Source organism: Malania oleifera, chromosome 5, assembly GCF_029873635.1.
Source record: "Malania oleifera isolate guangnan ecotype guangnan chromosome 5, ASM2987363v1, whole genome shotgun sequence".
NCBI classification, from domain to species: domain Eukaryota; kingdom Viridiplantae; phylum Streptophyta; class Magnoliopsida; order Santalales; family Ximeniaceae; genus Malania; species Malania oleifera.
Genome location: NC_080421.1, coordinates 65,486,590 through 65,506,156, shown reverse-complemented (window position 1 = coordinate 65,506,156; position 19,567 = coordinate 65,486,590). Strand labels below are relative to the sequence as shown.

The 19,567-nt window shown below is 33.8% G+C and overlaps 1 protein-coding gene across 1 annotated transcript; it reads right to left on the bottom strand.

Moving 5' to 3' along the window:
* Positions 1–285: 285 nt before the first annotated feature.
* LOC131155199 (putative lipid-transfer protein DIR1) lies at positions 286–1,000 on the bottom strand. The gene has a single exon (XM_058108156.1). The coding sequence runs from the start codon at positions 738–740 to the stop codon at positions 441–443; it is 300 nt and encodes a 99-aa protein (XP_057964139.1). The 5' UTR covers positions 741–1,000; the 3' UTR covers positions 286–440.
* Between the last annotated feature and the right edge of the window lie 18,567 nt (positions 1,001–19,567).

Genomic DNA, 19,567 nt, shown 5'->3' with positions numbered 1-19,567 from the left:
ATGCAGCTAGCGCTTGTGAACACCTGCAAGAAAAGGAATATCATGATTCCACTTTGGTTCTCGTCTCAAAAATAAATAAATTGATTAATTGAAACAAACGCAAAAGATCTCAATGTTGATACTAACTGTTCTTTCACCTCTGAATACCTAATCTTACGAAATGCCTTCTGACTGTATGTTTATTTGATTTTATATGTGAATTTTTAAAATGAAAAATAAAAAAAACTTATCCATATATAACATGAGTTGTTTGGTTAGTCATACAATGACTTAATACCTCAGCACTAATTTTAAGAGATCAGTTTTTTTTTTCTTTTTACCTTTTCAAGCCCTTTTTGAGAATTTGCAAAATGGGTTTACAAATGAACAGTAATGAACAATATATAGGAGCAAAGCTATTACTCCTAAGCCCAACTTTGCGCGAGAGAGAGAGCGCTTACTTAGCATTCAGCGGAGGTGGTGATATTGCACCTGGCAGGAAGTGCGAGGGCAAGAGCGGGATTGATCCCAAGAGAAGGGAGGATGAAGGAGTTCTTGTACTGGCAGAGGCAGGTCAAGTTGGCGCCGGAGAGTGCCTGGCAACACTGATGAGTGGGCGGCTGCGGGTTGGGTTGGGTAACCGCCGGCTTGCAAGACAGCAGCCCTTGCTCGCTCACGTTGCACACCTCCAAAGCCAAAGATACAGCCACCACCGCTGCCAACACCACCGCCACTCCTATCATCTTCCTTCCCCCTTCCATCCTTCTGCAAGCAAAGCAAATGCTTGATTTCTCACACTATTAATCACCACAATCAGTAGTCACTTTGCTAGCTGCAACTGGTTTCTAAGCCAACCCCACAATACATATATATATATATATGTATATGTATATGTAATATATATACATATAACTTAGAGAAACCCCAAATGACAACACAAGTCATTATTCCCCCGACGCATTCACACGAATTCGTGGGCAGATTTGGAGCCTGATGATAACGACAATAAGAACCAGAGAAGAACCGCTGGCTGGGGGCCTGGGGCTGGCTAATTTTCAAAAAGACAAAACCAATTGATCGGTGGGTGGGCCAAGCGGACTCCCGTGATTACCGGGTGACGCCAAATTCTCCCTCACGGGTTTCGCACTATTCAATGTTCCTTCCCCACTTTACTCTTCATATATATATATATATATATATTAATGTTGGTTTTTGGTTTAGGGTTTAGGGTTAAGTTTTTCGGGTTTAGGGTTTAGTTTTTAAGGTTTAGGCTTTAAGATTTAGGATTTAGGGTTTAGGGTTAATGGTTTTATGGGTTTACGGTTTAGCATTTAGGCTTTAGGGTTTAGCGTTATGGGGTTACGGTTTAGGGTTTCAGGTTTAGGACTTTGGGTTTAGGGTTTTAGGGTTTAGGGTTTAGGGTTTAGGGTTTAGGTTCAAATGAGTTATAAAAGATCTTAAACAGTAAGGAGAAATTCATTTGTGCCTTAAAAAAAGTAAAATTTAATCACCCCCTAGAAAAATGATTTTTGAACCCTTTTTTTTTTTTGGTTAAAATTTTTGAGTCCAAACCCCCTTTTGGACCTAATTTTATGTTTTTGAAAATTTTTTAAAAAATGGTTCCTTCTGCACTTTACCCCAAATGACAAGACAAGTTATTATTCCCCTAACACATTCATACAAATTTGTGATGTCGGAGGAATTTTACTTATGAATTTGTCTTACATTAAAAAATTTGAATGGATAATAAGTGTTTATATACATGGTTGAGTTAAAAACATAGTAGATTTAAATTTTTGAGTTAAGTTAGTGCTCATCTATGCATATCAAGTCTACTTTATAAACTCCTTCAGAGTTAACAAATAGGCAGATTTGGAGTCTGATGAAAAGGATAATAAGAACAAGAGAAAAACCACTAGTTGGGGCTGGCTAATTCTCAAAAAGAAAAAAATAATTGATCGGTGGGTGGACAAAGCGGATTCTCGTGATTATCGAATGACCCCAAATTCCGCCTGACGGGTTTGCACTATTTAATGTTCCTTCTCCACTTTAGTCTTCATATATATTGGTTTCACACATGGTGTATCAAGGGTTCCATTTATAACTTTTTTTCAAAATTCCAAAACTTTATAAAATATGCTAAAATTTAAGATGATAATTTCTTATTTAACATGTCATTTCACACTTGCACTGCAGATAAAGTTAGTAGAAACTTTATGTGCATTTTGGTTCGCATAATCACATTTTCTAGTGTAAAGACATTTTTAATGGTTTCATTGTTGGAAATTTGCTTTATAAGATTCTAAAAATATATATATAAATATGAGGTCCATGTTAGTATTACAACATAAAAATCTAGTTTAAAAAATTTTCTTGATTTTCTTAACCTAATATAAAGAACAAAAAAATAATAATAATGACATTTTCAGCAAATTAAAACCCTTATTAAGAAAATATATGAAAGTAAATGGGTGTCGTAAAATTTCAACTATTATGTCATATTATTATAAAATGATAAATTTTTTTTTATTTCTTCTAAATTTCTATTTTTATTGTAATAATTCATTATTGTAAATATAATTTAAAATATCTATATATGTATGGGGACATTGATGTCCTACTTTTTTTGGAATCTTTCTTCCTTGTAAAATTTGCATTAAATTTCAACCTAAAAACAATATGAGAATGCGATGACATGAGATTACATTTTTAAAAATGTCATAAGATGTTACAAATTAAATGCCCTTAAAAATATTAATAATATTACATTTGCTTCTTAAAAAATTATATAATAATAGAGATTTAAATTGTGAAATGTTTTCATAAGATAATTAAATTTGGTACCAATCATAGCTAAAGAAATGAAAGAATAAATTTTGTTATCTAATAATAGTTGGTATAATGCATTCATTCTAAACTTGTGAATTTTACTCACTTTTGCATTCAATGAGTTATTGTAAGAAAATTTTCATAAATATACTGCAGTCAAGGATCTTCAATTATCATGAACTTCACATCAATAACCTTTATGCGGAAAATAAATAAATCATAAACTATAAACTTTATATACCGAAATTGGCCATATCAAATCTATCAAGAAGAACACCCGTAGAATCCGAAGAAATCGTTTCTCCCACTTTTCCTCTTTCTCTTTCCTTCCTTTACCAGATCTATGGGATCTCTTGATGATTAGAGAAATAGAAGCAGAGAGAGGACAATTCCTTTCTTCCTATCTTTTCTTTGCAGCTAACATCACTATGTAGATAACCCTAGAGCTTATGAACTTAGTTTTTCTTTCTCTTCTTTAACTCTCTTTTCTTAGCTTTACTTGGTGTATAGCATGCCCTTATAGCTACTCCCCATAATAGTAACTTTATATATATGTATAGGAATATCTTCAAACTTCCACCATTAATTTCTCATATTAAATAAGTTAACCCTTTAGTTAACCCATACAACCATTATTCATATTCTTATCATATGAGATATATACCCTACATGTGGGACCCATATCATTCATGTGGGACATATCCTTTGGGATATAAATCCTACATTCTCCCACTTGGCCCATATGAATGATATTAATATGTATTAACAAATAACTATAATGTGCACAAAACATTAGCTTATTTATACTTTTTAATGATATTACCATAATATTACAATTAAACAACTTATTAGCACGAGTCATGACGGTAAATATCATTAAAGCTACATCTTCCCTTTCATGTACCACAATACTAATAAACCACTTAATTATGATCCATAATAGGAAGTTACCATACTGTCCCTATAACGTTTTTGTCAAAGACCATTTCTGTTTAACAGTAATCTATCTTCCATAATTACGTAAATGATGGTAAACAGAAATAATGTTCAGAAACACTTTTATTGATGTTATTATACATGTTATAGAACAAAACATAAAGATTCACTATTATACATCAAGGATTACAACAAAGAACTATGTGACCAGCATGTTCTTTAAATGCCTTTAGTGTCAATCCTTTTGTTAAAGGATCTGCTATCATGAGCCAAGTCCTTATATGTTCTATAAGCACTGTTTGTTTCTGAACTTCCTTAACAGCCAAATACTTGAGCTCCATATGCTTAGCTCCATTAGAGTATTTGTCGTTTTTGGAGAAAAAGACTGTTGTAGAATTATCACAATAAATTCTTAGCGGCCTGGTTATACTGTCGACAATACCAAGTTTTGAGATAAAGTTTCGCAACCACAAAACTTGAATCATGGCCTCAAAGCATGCCACAAATTCAGTTTCCATAGTAGATGCTCCTATGATAGTCTATTTGGCACTCTTCCATGATATTGCTCCTCTAGTTAATAGAAACAAATAACCATACGTTGACTTACAACTATCAACGCATGCAGAAAAATCTGAGTCGAAGTAACTAACCACCTCAAACTGATATGTTCTCCTATATGTGAGCATACAGTGTTTGATTCCTTTTAAGTACCTAAAGACTTTCTTTGCAGCTTTCCAATGCTCCATTCCAAGATTACTTTGGTACCTCCCGAGCATCCCAACTTCAAAACTAATATCTTGTCTCATACAAGTCTGCACATACATCAAACTCCCAACAACAGATGCAAAAGGAATATTTTCCATAATTTTCTTTTCGAATTCATTCTGTAGACAATCTTTTACACTGAACTTGTCCCCTTTACAAATAAGAGCAGGAGTTGGTTTACAATCAGCCATATCAAATCTTTCTAGAACTTTATTGATATATCCTTTCTAAGACAACCCTAATAGTCCAAGTGATCTGAACTGGAATATTTCAATTCCAATCACATAAGTTGCCTCACCTATATCTTTCATTTCAAAGTTTATAGAAAGAAATCTCTTGGTATCATTCAATAAGCCAAGATCATTACTAGCAAGTAAAATATCATCAACATATAGAATAAGAAAGATAAGCTTCTCCCACTGACCTTTAGGTATATACATCGATCAACAGTGTTTTCCTTAAAACCAAAGGTCATGATGGTACCATGAAACTTAAAATACCATTGCCTAGAAGCTTGTTTAAGTCCATATCTTGATTTCTTTAATTTACAAACCATGTGCTCCTTTCCTTTAATCATTAAAACTTTAGGAAGATCCATGTACACCTCTTAATCTAAATTCCCATTTAGAAAAGCAGTTTTCACATCCATTTGATGCAACTCTAAATCAAAATGAGCCACCAAAACTAGAGAATCCTTTTTAGACACAGGAGAGAATGTCTCTTTATAATCAATACCTTCCCTTTGAGTGAAACCTTTTACTACAAGTCTACCTTTATATTGTTCAATGTTGCCATTACAGTCGTGTTTGGTCTTAAAGACCCATTTACACCCAACTGTCTTAAACCCTTCAAGCAAATCAACGATGTCCCAGACTTTATTTTGCTCCATAGATTTCAACTCATCATTTATGGGATTGATCCACTTTTCAGAATCATCACTTTTAATGGCTTGTGAAAATGTAAACGGATTCTTTCTAGTTGCTAAATCATAGTCAGCCTCTTGTAGATATACCAAATAATCATAAGAAATAACTGGTTTTCTTACTCTTTGTGATCTCCTTAATACTATTTCATGTGATTGTTCTGCAATTGGATCGATGGTGACATTTTCATTATGAAGTGATACATCATTATATTGTTGTTCAGTGTTATCATGTCTTTCAACAACTAAAGGAACAACAATGTCTGTTAAAGGTCTAGATATTTGTATAGGAACCTGAATTTCTTTAATGACTACATTTTGTGATATATAACTCCCACTAATTTCACCATTTTCAAGGAACTTTGCATTACTGGATTCAACTACTCTCATACTATGATTAGGATAATAAAACCTATACCCTTTAGACTTCTTTGGGTATCCAATAAAATACCCACTCATAGTCCTTGAATCCAATTTCCTTTCATTTGGATTATAGACTCTAATCTCTACTAAACAACCCCAAACATGAAATTTGTAGAGACCTGAAGAATTATAGTAATTAAATAATAAAAGAAAGGAGAGGAAAAGAATTTTAAAAGGGGTTTCAGTAGGGTCTCGTCGATGAGTGCAAAGTGCTTGTCGACGAGCAGGACTCTTGGACTCATCAATGGGGACGTGTGTCTCGTAGACGAGAAATTATCGAGAGGGTTGTTTTCAGGGCCTGAAGCTCGTTGACGAGGAGTAAATGTTGGTCAACGAACCTCCATAATGAACTCATCAACAAGGTGTCGTGGCTTGTCGACGAGGCCACGTGGACAAGCACTCTATATAAGGCCAAAAATCACTTTTTTGCCAGAGAATTTCATGTTCTCTCTCTCTCTCTCTCTCTCTCTCTCTCTCTCTCTCTCTCTCTCTCTCTCTCAACTATGTCTCCCTCTCCTTTTCTCTAGAATTTCAGCTTCGTTATTCGCTGGATCAACGATCTGAAGCTACCACATTACTCCTGGGAAGATTCTCTTCAAGTCTGCTGGAGTAATTCGTTGGTTAGGCCAACTTGGGAACCATCCCAAAATTTGGGTAAATTGATTATTTTAAGTTTTATAAGGTATTTGGTGTTTTTGGACTGAGAAAAATGCTTTAGATAGAATAATACTGAAGTTTCATTGTGGAAAATGTAATTTCAGGGTGTCGGGTGTAGGCTTGGCTTAAATTGTGGGCTTCTCAGTAAGTCCGGTAAGGGGATAAATTAAGTCATCTTTTTTTCATGAAATTATTTATTATTATACAACATTTATTTTCAGGAAAATATGCATGTTATAGAACTATGCTTGGGAATACTGTTGTTGAACAGGGAAATAATTTTAATACATTTTATAAGAAAATATGATTTCAGAACAAATTATGAGTTCATGAGGTTACTTACATTTTTGTGGCATGAGTATAATATTTCCACGAAAATTATGTTATATTGAAATATTATGATTTTCCAAGACAAACATGTTATAGCAGTTTTCAGGAAAACCATAAAAACAGTACAAAAACTATGGTTTTAAGAATATTATGTTAATAAGTGCAAGATTTTCATGTACAAGTACGTCATGTTATACCGGTGCCGGTGTCATTATTTCTATGTTATGATATGACAACATAAAATGCCGTAATTATGCATGTTATGTCAGAATTCAAGAAAATATTACCATGTCATGTTTTACCCTGAAATATGAAACTACTATGTTTAATATCATGAAATGTATTATATGTTATCACAACCCAGATAGCTTAATTTAGTTTCACGAAGCACAGTATCGTAGCTGTATGTTCACGTTTACTTTTACGTTTACATTTACGTTTATGTTAGTGCTACCACACATCTTATGTAGAGTGTGGAAGATGGCAGTCGATGTGACTTTGTGGGAGTGTTGTAGTTCCCCTGGTAGTCCGGCACATGTGGAACAGACCCATTGTACTTACACTGTAACCGATGTTTGACTTAGCATGGTCGGCCAACCATTGTTAGGTCCCGCCTTCGGGCCGCACAACCCTGTCATCTGGGGGGGGGTAAGACATGGCAATAACTAACTATATATCTATCTTGGGTAATAATTCAAGTATGATATGATTATATAAGATGATTTCTTAGTACAAAAATTTAGTACGATACACTATGTTATAATAAACCATGATATATTCAAATATAAGACGATTGTTATACGAGTTACGAATTATGTACTGTTTATATGTATATCACGAAAAATGCTCATGTTGCCACATGCTGATATTAATTTGTCTCCCTTACTAAGAGGTGTCTCACCCCAGCATTACAAACATTTCAAGAAATCCAGGTAGAAGGGCATATAGAGCCCCGTAGCAGTAAAAGAGGACTAAGCTACCCTGTCTGTAGGGTAAGTGGGTGAGCTAGGGTCAGATGGATTTTTGGGTTATGACCCTAGGATGTTTTTTGGTCTTTTTGGGATGTATGTATATATATATATAGGATGTTTTTTTGGTCTTTTTGGGATGTATGTATATCTATATATATATATATATATATATATATATATATATGACATATTTAGTAGAACTCTGGTATGGTTTTTGGTGTTTTGTGGCATGTATGTGATTTTATGTTTTTCGTTGTTTAGGTATTAAAGTTTTATGATAGGTATATCCCTAGTACCCAAGGGTCCAGGTTGATCATAACTTTGAAAGTTGGTAGGTTATTAGAATTATTAAAAATGTTATTATGTAGAAAAAATATATGTTAAATTAGGCAGGTCGTTAAAAATGCCTCAAACTCGGTTTTCTTCTCGTCCATAGTTCAAAAGGAGTTTTCTGAATTGCCTTACTAAGAACCCAATTTAGCACATATAGAGTTGTTTTAAGGGTTGCCATCCATAATGAAATGGGTACTGAGGAATTACTCAACATGCTCCAAACCATTTCTATAAGAGTATGATTCCGCTTTTTAGCCACACCATTCTGCTGAGACGTACCAGGCATTGTGTATTGATAAAAATTACCATGTTGTTCTAGGAATTCAGCAAATGGTCCTGGACATTGTTTTATGCCATCATACCTACCATAAGACTCACCACCTCTGTTAGATCTAATGATTTTCACTTTGCTATCTAATTGTCACTCCACTTCAGCAACATATGTGTTTAAAGCATCTATTGCTTGAGACTTTTCATGCAACAAATATGTTGACCTTATAGGTCACACCCGATTTTGATAATGACAAATACTTAGGTATTTGATGGTTTTCAAGTGTATGTGCAGGTCTATATGAGCATTTCAAGGAATGACACTTGAAGCAAGATATAAAGACCCTAAAGATTCTATTTCATATTGTAAATTCAATTAATGTAATATGGGTCTGTAATAGTAACTAGGTATATGGTCTATAATAATTACCTGCATGTTATGCATATAGGATATATAGTAAGCTTAGTAAGACCCTAGCATGACTCTAGGTCCCAACACTCATGCACATATATCATACAAAATTAAAGAGTGTTAAAAATGAATAAAATTGAATAATATAGGGAAATTTGAGAGAGCCCAGGCACTCGAACTGTTGAAAATTCAATAGTTGGCTTAACTATCAGGTGACCGAACCATTTTTGTGCATATCGTCCACGGGCGTCCGAACCCTCTGAAAAGGACCCCTCACCAACTTAGGCTATCGAGGAATTTAGTTCAAAATAGGCCCCACGCGATTGAACACGTGCGTTCAGGCTACCAAACCTAGGACCGGGCACCCAAACCTATGAATAAATGTTTCTAACTTTTGTTCGAGCTACCGAACCTACACTCGGGCGGCCGAATTGTTTTAAAGACATTTTAAAAATGTGTCTATTCGGGCGACTGAACCTTGGTTCTGCCACCTGAACCTTGTCAGGTTAAAATTATTTTAACTGAGGTAAAATTGAGTTAATGTGGGTTAATAGTGCTTAAGCATTTTGGAACTTTTCTAATAATACCCTGAAGGTCCCAAACAGTTATATTTTTTACCTTGCCTATAAATATAGGCTCATTTGTGAGGATTAGAAATTAATTAGCAAAATCATAAGCCAAGAATTCTCTCTACTCCAAAAATCCTACTTTGCTCAAATACTCTCAAATACTCACTCCTTTGATAAATCTTGGTATTGTAAGAGTTTAGTGAGTGTGCTTGTAATTGCTAGATAGTGTTAAAACTCCCATTTGCTTGAATGATTATTGATATTATTTTGGGGGAGTTTGACTTAGTTTTATCCCACTGATTTCATATTATAAATCTTTGTTGGGATAGACTAGCAAGCTTAGGGGTCTTTACATAGTTGTTGCGAGACTCCCGTAACTTTGATTTTTGTTGTGCAAAAATATTTTCAACAAGCCAAAATATTTTTCAAACTAGTAGTGTATTCATCTCATTGAAGAATATTTTCTTGAGCTAGTTTGAATATCCGATTGATATCTTTGAAATCTTGATTAGTTATTGAAATTTGATTTACCTAGTTTCAAAGATATTGCTTGTATTGAACACTCTTGAGCATTCCATTGATCATACCCTATTGAGCGTTGTTTGTACAACTATTTACATCACTAAGCTTACACTATGTCCATATTGTTGATGTGTATGTGATTGCTTATATTGGGTACATATCTGCTTTACATCAAAGCATAATCACTGTACCAGTCTTATTGAGAAAAATACTATTGTATTCTAGGCATGGCCTGAGGGGGCGGTAATCCAGGTCGGTAAGGATTGTGTGTAAAGGTTGAGATCAGTCTTGTACTAATTAACTTTGTTGTTTAGGTATCGCTCCACCCGCTTAAGTGAGCATTATAGTGGTAATCCTTGTGCTTGTTAGCCAAGGCGGGGACGTAGGCAATTTTTCGAACCTCAATTACACTTCTAGGTGTCACTTACTTTTTACTGCTTTCTAGTGCATGCTTTGTTGATTAAATTGTGTTATTTAATTTCTGCTACATATTGCAATTGATTTATTTTACTTGCACTAGATTAACTTTAGGGTTGTGAAAATATTGTTGTTAGGGTATTGACCTAGGGCATCAATTTTAAAATACCAATTCGCCCCCTTCTCTTGGGATCACAATAAAGCTAAAAAAATAGATATAACCATACCGTGAAAAAATCATCAATAAAAGTGATAAAATACTTTTTTCCACCTAAATATGGTGAATCAAAAGGTCCACATACATCAGTATGAACAACTTCCAGTAGATTCTTACTTCTTGTGGCTCCTTTCTTTGTATGTTTAGTTTGCTTTCCTTTAATACAATCAGCACACATAGAAATCAGTAAAATCAAGGTTTGATAAAACCCCATCCTTTACTAATCTCTTTATCGTTTCTCTAGATATGTGACCTAGACTTTTATACCACAAGCAAGAAGAATTTTCATTTATACTACTACGCTTAGTTCCAATATTATGATGCAGAGTGAGGAGTGTTTCAGCAAACTTTTCATTAAGATTAAATTTATACAACCCCTCATACAATATACCAGAGCCAACACAAAAGTCACCTTTCATTAGAAGAAAACCTTTATGTTCAAAATACAAACCATAACCGTCATTATCAAATTTGGACATGGAAATTAAGTTCCTAAAAATATTTGGAACATACAAAGTATCAAATAGGTCTAAACAATGACCCGATTCAAGATACAACCGAATAGTTCCAACACCCATAACAGGCACTTGATTTCCATTCCCCAGGACTATCATGTGTTCATTTCCTTTACGCTCTGGATCGTAAGGTATCCCTGCATCGAATTAGAAACATGAACAGTAGAACCAGAGTCAATCCAACAAGTTTTAGAAGGAACTTGTGTCATGTTTGATTCGAAACATACATAAACTAAAAGCTTACCTTTCTTTTTGAACCACACTTTACGTTTCGGGCAACTTTTCTTTAAATGCCCATATCCATGACAAAAGTAACACTTGGGACCATAATGTTCCTTCCTGCAAGCCTTACCACCATATGAAGTACTCGCCACCTTCAATGGATCTCTCTTTAAACCTTTCTTTGTTTTCTTTCCTTTACTTCCAACTGTGTGACCTATGACATTTACTGAATGTTGTCTTTGTTGTTTGAGTCTTGCCTCTTCTTGAACTAACACACTTGCCAATTCATTCACATTCCATTTTTCTTTTATGGTATTATAGTGAATCTGAAAAGGCCCATGCTGAGGAGGCAAAGAGTTCAAAATAAACTGAACAAGGAAGCTTTCATTAACATTCATTCCCAGAATATTAAGTATAGTAGCCAGATTAGTCATTTCTAGGATATGTTCATTCATTCCTTTGCTGCCATCAAATTTCATTGTGTTCAATTCAGCCATCAACCTTCCTGTAAGGGACTTATCAGATGAACAAAATCTATCCTCCACTGCCTAAAAACATCCCTTTGCGTTATCTAGTTGAGGGAGTGTTGATTTAATATTATTTTCTATACACATTCGTATAAACATCATACTTAATATGTTCGACCTTTCCCATGACTTATACAAAGCTCGCTGCTCCGAATTGCTGGTTTCAGTAATAGCATCCGGTTTATCCATTCGCAAAGTTAAGTCCAGATCCAGAACACCAAGGTGAAACTGAATCTGCTCATTCCAATTAAAGAAATTCGTCCCATTGAAGATTGGAAGAGAAGAAGCTAGAGAATGCAATGAAATAGGAACAGACATTGCAATAGCACAAAATGCTTACTACATTAATGCTTTGAGTTTAGAACATTTCATTAGTAAATTGCGTTTAATCTTTGGATCAACTTATGCAATATAATAATCCTTACATTTACTGGTAATTTTCATTCATCTAGGCATAATTGATAACCTTTATAAAGTTTGATTGGGCTGTCACATTTGGGAAGACATCCTAATCTTACTATCATTCTTCAATTATCCTGATTAAATCAATGATTATTTGAAAGTTGGTGCACCTTTGGGCGAGCCATAATATTCAAATAACAATTCTATAATAATTTTTTTAATGTAAAATCTGGCAACCCATGTATTAAAAAAAAAAAAAAATTTGGTAGCCCATATATTGAAAAACAAAACTGGCAGCCCATATATTGAAAAAGCTAGCAGCCTGTATATATAAAAAAAAACTGGTAGCCCACTAATCAACCTTGAATTCACAAAAGCAAATATTCACAGTAAAAACCAAAACCGCAATCAAAATTTTTTTTTTTCAAAAGCAAAACAACTTATGCATGCCACACTTCACATTCATCTCAGATTTGATTTCAAGTTACCAATCCATCCCTTTTTTCAAATTTAAACATTAAAGAAGAACATAATGATTTTAACTTGGCTCTGATACCACATGTAAGAAAATTTTCATAAATATACTACAGTCAAGGATCTTCAATTATCATGAACTTCACATTAATAACCTTTATGCGGACAATAAATAAATCATAAACTATAAACTTTACATACCGGAATCGGTCATGTCAAATCTATCAAGAAGAACACCCAGAGAATCCGAAAAAATCATTTCTCCCACTTTTCCTTTTTCTCCTTCCTTCCTTTACTAGATCTATGAGATCTCTTGATGATTAGAGAAATAAAGGCAAAGAGAGGACAATTCTTTTATTCTTGTCTTTTCTTTGCAACTAACATCACCATGTAGCTAACCCTAGAGCTTATGAACTTAAATTTTCTTTCTCTTCTTTGGCTCTCTTTTCTTATCTTTACTTGATATATAACATGCCTTATAGCTACTCCCCATAATAGTAGCTATTATATATATATATATATATATATATATATATATATATATATATATATATTAATTTCTCAGATTAAATAAGTTAGCCCTTTAGTTAATCCATACAACCATTAATTCATATCCTTATCATATGAGACATATACCCTACATGTGGGATCCGTATCATTCATGTAGGACATATCCTTTGAGATATAAATCCTACAGTTATGCCACAGTTATCCTTGCATTTAAAAAGAATAAAGGGTTTGCTTAGCTAGAATTTTTTTTTTTTCATTTAAAATTTCTAAATTGTTACAAATTCATACTTTGTTTTAATTTCCTCAAATTATATAATAAATCAAAAATTTTGAAAAATAATAAAATATGCTTTTCAACTTTCTTATACAAAGTAAGAAAATTGAAAATAATGTGGCATTTTATAGTTATTTAAAAAAATTTAAAAATAAAAATTAAAACTATTTCTATAAGATCATAGTACCAAAATGGAGGTGTGGAAGATTTGTGTCTTTTCACTAATTATCAAAGGCTAAGGACAAACTTTTTCAAAAATGTTGGATCAATTACCGTTTGATAAAGAAGTGAATATATTGATACAAGGACAATTTTTGAATAGTTTTCTGAAGTTTATTAAAGGAGGCAGAGTGTTTTTAATGCAATCGTGGAAGAGAAGGAGGATATAAGAGTTCTCTCTTCTAAGAGTAGACTTTATACTACCAGTTGTTACAATTGAATAAAATGATAAATTATTTACCTCCCTCAAAAGATTTTAGTGGTGTAATTTTTATTGCATGAAAATTAGTGGCATGTTTCTCGTGAGATTAAAAATCCTTATATGGACCAAAGAACCAAGGATCCACTTGACATGTTGTATTATGTTGTGATGTTTTTGTGCATATTTTCTGCAACGTTTATCTTTTTCTTTATTTCTATCTTGATCTAGATAGTATGTTCACAAGGTTATCAAAATTTTTCTAGGAAAGAAAATTTATCAAACTACTTGTGACCTAATCATTACTAGAGCTTGGTCACAAAGTATGGAGTTTCCAAAATTAAGCTAAAATAAAGTGTCTCCAGTCAATAAAGAATTGATACTTTGAAAATTATATGAAAGATCTAGTCCATTTTATAAAGGGAAAAGCACTCATAGTTGATGAAGCTCAACTATCATCTGCACCCAAAGTTACCTAAGAACTTGTTTTCATTAATATAGTTGGACAAGGGGCTGGCACTGAACCAACTAAGTCAAAAAAGGAAGATGGTCAAACAGTTGGGGTGGCAAGGAACGTATGCACACATTGAGGAAAAGGGTCAATTCAAGGTATATAGGATGGAAGTGTGGGAGATTTAGAAGACTTGTGTCTTTTCATCACAAATGTTTTCCTACCTAAGAAGTTCAAAGTTCTAGACTTTCATAGGTATAATAAGAAAAGGTGTCCTACGATTCATCTCCAAATGCATAGAAGGAAAATGGCTCCTTAAAACAAAAATTATAAACTTTTGGTGCTTGTGTTGCATGAGAAGTTAACATGTCCGACTCTAAAGTGATATGCCTCAATAGAAAAAATTTGAGTTCAAAGGTGGAGGGACCTGGCTAATCTTTTCTTGTGAACCAATAAACCAATATTTCTAATTTACCAAATTCTAATCCTAGCTAGACTAATTTAATCTAAGGCCCAATAGAGAGTTCATCACATTGTCAATCCCTTTGGTTGATTTGTATCACCAATTGGTAGCTCAAGGAAAGATTGTATCTATACCATTGAAATTAGGATAGAAAATGAGGTTCCATAATCCTGATGTATTATGTGAACATTATATGAGTGCTCCAACTCATGCAACCAATATTTGCTTATCCTTTAAGCACAAAGTGCAAGCTTGACGTCAATATCTTAAAATTCCAACTAATTGGAGATACGTCTAATTCTTATATCAAGACACACCTAACTATGAAGGCACATCTATCAATGCTCTTGTAGCATGTGAATTTCATGGCATTAATTCACCAACATGTTCCATTACTAGCACTTATGCACCTATTTGTATACAATATCATACATCATCCTTGCCTAATTTTTTGAACTTTTAATCATTAGTCCACCTACTCTATTCCTATATTCTTTAAATCAAGTTGTGCCTTGGAAATTGAAAATAAAGGTCATCGTTAATGTGGCTAATGCGGCTAATTTAGGTGGTATTGATCGAATAACAAGAATTGGTCATTGTTACACAATTGAAGAGCTGGAAAGAAAGGGGAAGAGTAAAGATAAGGTCAAAGAAGAAAAGGAGAAAAAAGTATACAAAGGGCAAAACAAAGGAATCAGTGATAAAGGGATAGTGATGTTTTTGCAACAACTCAATATCAGTGATTGTAACATTGTGGAACAATTTAATAAGACTCAATCTAGAATTTCAATATTCAATTTGCTCACAACTTTAGAAGGTCATAGAAATGCTTTATTGAAAGTTTTGAATGAAACATATGTGCCTTAGAAGGTTTTAGTTTAATATTTTGAAAATCTGATCAATTGTATATTGATGGTTAACAATAAAGCTTACCTTTTTTTTTTTTTTCAAGAAAGAGTCGGTAGCCACCCACATAGCGGTCCTGTCCCAAATTTATTGACGGTTTGCAAAACCATTACTAATAATAGCAGGATGAACTTTTAGTGACGGCTTATTAATCGTCACTAAAAGTCTAAAACCGTCACTATAGAATCAATATTTTCTACCTTCAAATTCGTCACTGAAGGCACAATATTAGTAACAATTTTATAATCGTTACTAATAGTATATTATTAGTGACGGTTTTAGTAATAGTCACTAAAAGCGTAACATTAGTGACGGTTTATTGAGCGTCACTAATAGTGTCATATTAGCGACAATTATTAAAAGCGTCACTAGTACTTAGGCTTTAGTGATGAATTTGACCAGAGAATATGTATAATTTATAGTGATGGTCTTACGATATTAGTGACGGTTGTCTTTCATCACTAATACTCCACTATTAGTGACAGTTTGAATATTTCATCACTAATAAGTATTAGTATCCATAGATATGGTGACAAAGTTAGAACCGTCACTAATACTGAAAATACTGTGGCTAATACTATTAGTGATGATTTTTTGATTATTAGTGACGGTTTAAAATCGTCACTAATAACCCTATTTCTTGTAGTGTAAAGATGATTTTCCATTATCTCACACTAACATATTGGTGAATAATATAGGACGTCATAAACTATTTATTCATGAATAGTTTCTTTGGATATAATAAGATAAAGATGCTAGAAGAGGATATTTAAAACCATATTCATTACTAAATAGGGCACGTTTTATTACAAAGTAATTCCTTTTGGTCTGATGAATGTTGAAGCTACTTACCAAAGGACTATGGTGACATTGTTCCACAATATAATGCATAAGGAATTTAAAGTATGTGTGGATTGTAGGATTGCTAAGTCTACAACCAATGAAGAGCATCCCAAGATATTGAAGAAGTTATTTGAAAATTTAGAAAGCACAAATTAAGATTGAATCAAACTAAGTGTACCTTTGGGACAATATCTACAAAACTATTAAGATTTGTTGTAAGTTAAAGGGGGATTGAGGTGGATCCAGCTATTAAGTAGGGGCCTCCTTCCACTCAAAAATAAGTATGAGGATTTTTGGGAAAGTTAAATTACATTGCAGATTTCATATCTTAGTTGACCAATACATGTGAACCAATTTTTCGTATTGTTGAAAAAGTATAATCCTTGTATCTAAAATTATGAATGCCAACAAGCTTTTGACAAGATTAAGGAGTATATGAAGAATCCACCATTTTTTATGCCTTCAATTCCCAAAAAGCCATTGGTTCGATACTTAATAGTCTTAGAGGAATCCATGAGTTATATACTATGTCAGAATGATAAGACATAAAGGAAGGAAAGAGTTATTTCCTATGTCATCAAGTAATTCAATCAATGTCAAATATTTAGTTGCGGAAAGAACATGTTATGCTTTAGGCAGCTTAAAGATTGAGATAATATGTAATGACCTGCCTATTTTACCATAATTTTTTTTTATTTAACACAAAAATCCTGATATCCTGTTAAGCTGATAAAAACACGATCAACCTACACCCATGGGTACTAGGGATATACCTAAAATACAATTCTGATACCGACGTAGCTGAAAACATAAAATCATATACATAACAAGTCATCCAACAAACACAATACCATAGTTCTACCAAACCTATCATATACATATACACATCCCAAAAATACCAAAAAGTACCCTAGGGTTATAACCCAAAAATCCATTAGACCCTAACATAACGACTTACCCTTCTGATAGGGTAGGACAATCGACCTCTAACGCTGCGGAGCTCTATCCGCTATTCTATCTGGGTTTCCTAAAATGTTTATATAGCTAGGGTGAGACACCTCTTAGTAAGGAAAATAAACAAACATCAGTGTGTGGTTACATGAGTATTTTCGTGTTATACATGTAACAGTACATAAATTATATTTGACAAAACTATTTATATCATATCTATATAAAACATAATTTATCATAACATGTTATAACATATTGAGTTTCTATACATGAAATCATCTTATATAACTGTACATGAAATAACACCCTGGATGGATAGCTGGCTGGTGTCATGTCTTACCCCCCCCCCCCCATGACTAGGTGTTGCGTCCTAAAGGCGGGGCCTAGCAATGGTTGGCCGACCATACTAGATCAACATAAGTTTGTAAGTATGATGGGTCTGGCCCTCCTGGTCCGGACTACCAAAGGGACACCTGCACTACCATAAAACCACACTGACTGTCATTCTCGCATAGTCCCTTAATACATGTGGAAGCACTAACATATACATGATCGTGAACATATAGCTACGGTACCATGCTTCGTGAAAGCCTAAACCAAGTCATCCGGGTTCTGATAATATATAGTAATTTCATAAAATGATACATGGCTGTTTCATAATAATATATGTTATGATAATATTTTCATAAAATTTTGCATAACATATCATATAAATCACGGCCCTTGCACCGGCATTTTATGTCATGTAAAAACCACAGCCCTTATGCCAGCACAGTATATCATGTAAAATCACGGCCCTTACGCCGGCCTATTTTAACATACATAATTTTGAAATCCCTGTACTGTTTCAATACCATACTTTAAACATAATTCTTGCATCGTTTTCATGGTTTTCCTAAAAACTAAGAAAAACATACTTATCCTGGGAAAATCACAATATTCTAATATAATACAATTTCATGAAAATTATACTCACGCCACACAAATATGAATAACATTTTTAAGGATAAAACCTGATCTGAAATCATATTTCCTGATAAATAACATTAAATCCATTTTCATGTTCAACTGCAGTATTCCTAAACACTGTGCTAATACATACATAATTTCTAAAAATAAATGTTGTAATATGGTGAATAATTTTATGAAAATTATTAACTTAGTTTATCCCCTGACCTAACTTATTGGAAAGCTCACAAATTTACCAATCCTGCACTCGTGGTGTTCCTAACTCAAAACCCTGAAAAATATATTTTCTTCCAAAAAAACTTCAGTATAAACCCATGTAATACCTTTCCTCAACCCAGAAATACCAAATACCTTAATAAATATTAAAATAATTAACTTACCCAGATTTTAGGATAGTCCCCAGGTTGGCCTAACCAACAAATCACTCTAGCAGATTTGTAGAGAATCTTCCCAGGAGTAACGTGGTAGCTTCAAATCGTCGAACCGAAGAAGAACTGGGCCAAAAACCTAGAGAGAAGGAAGAGGGGGTCAGAGTTAGAGAGAGAGAGAGAGAGAGAGAGTTCCTGCATGTTTCTCATAGGAAAAATGGATTCTTGACCTTTTATAAGATGTTGGTCCACATGGCCATGTTGACGAGACACGTCGCCTTGTCGACGAGTCAATGAAGGGAGCTCGTCAACGAGCACCTTCTCCTCATTGATGAGTTTCAGGTTCTAGAAACAGTCCTCTCGAAAATTTCTCGTCAGCGAGACACGCATTCTCATTGACGAGCCCAAGAGCCCTGCTCGTCGATGAGCACTTATCATCTCTTCTCACAACATTAAACCATACAACACTTACTTTATTCGTATACCTAGTATTGATCTCCACTGAATAAGTGCAGGTATTTCTGTCTGATTCCTTCCTCAAGCTCCTATAAAGCTTCTTCTATGGCATGATTTCTCCATAGGACTTTTACTAACTGAATTTTCTTACTGAGCAATTTTTGTTCCTTCCTGTCTAAGATCTGTACTGGAATTTCCTCATAACCTAGAGCATCACTGAGTTCTAATTCTACATAACTGACCACGTGGGAGGGATTTGAGACATA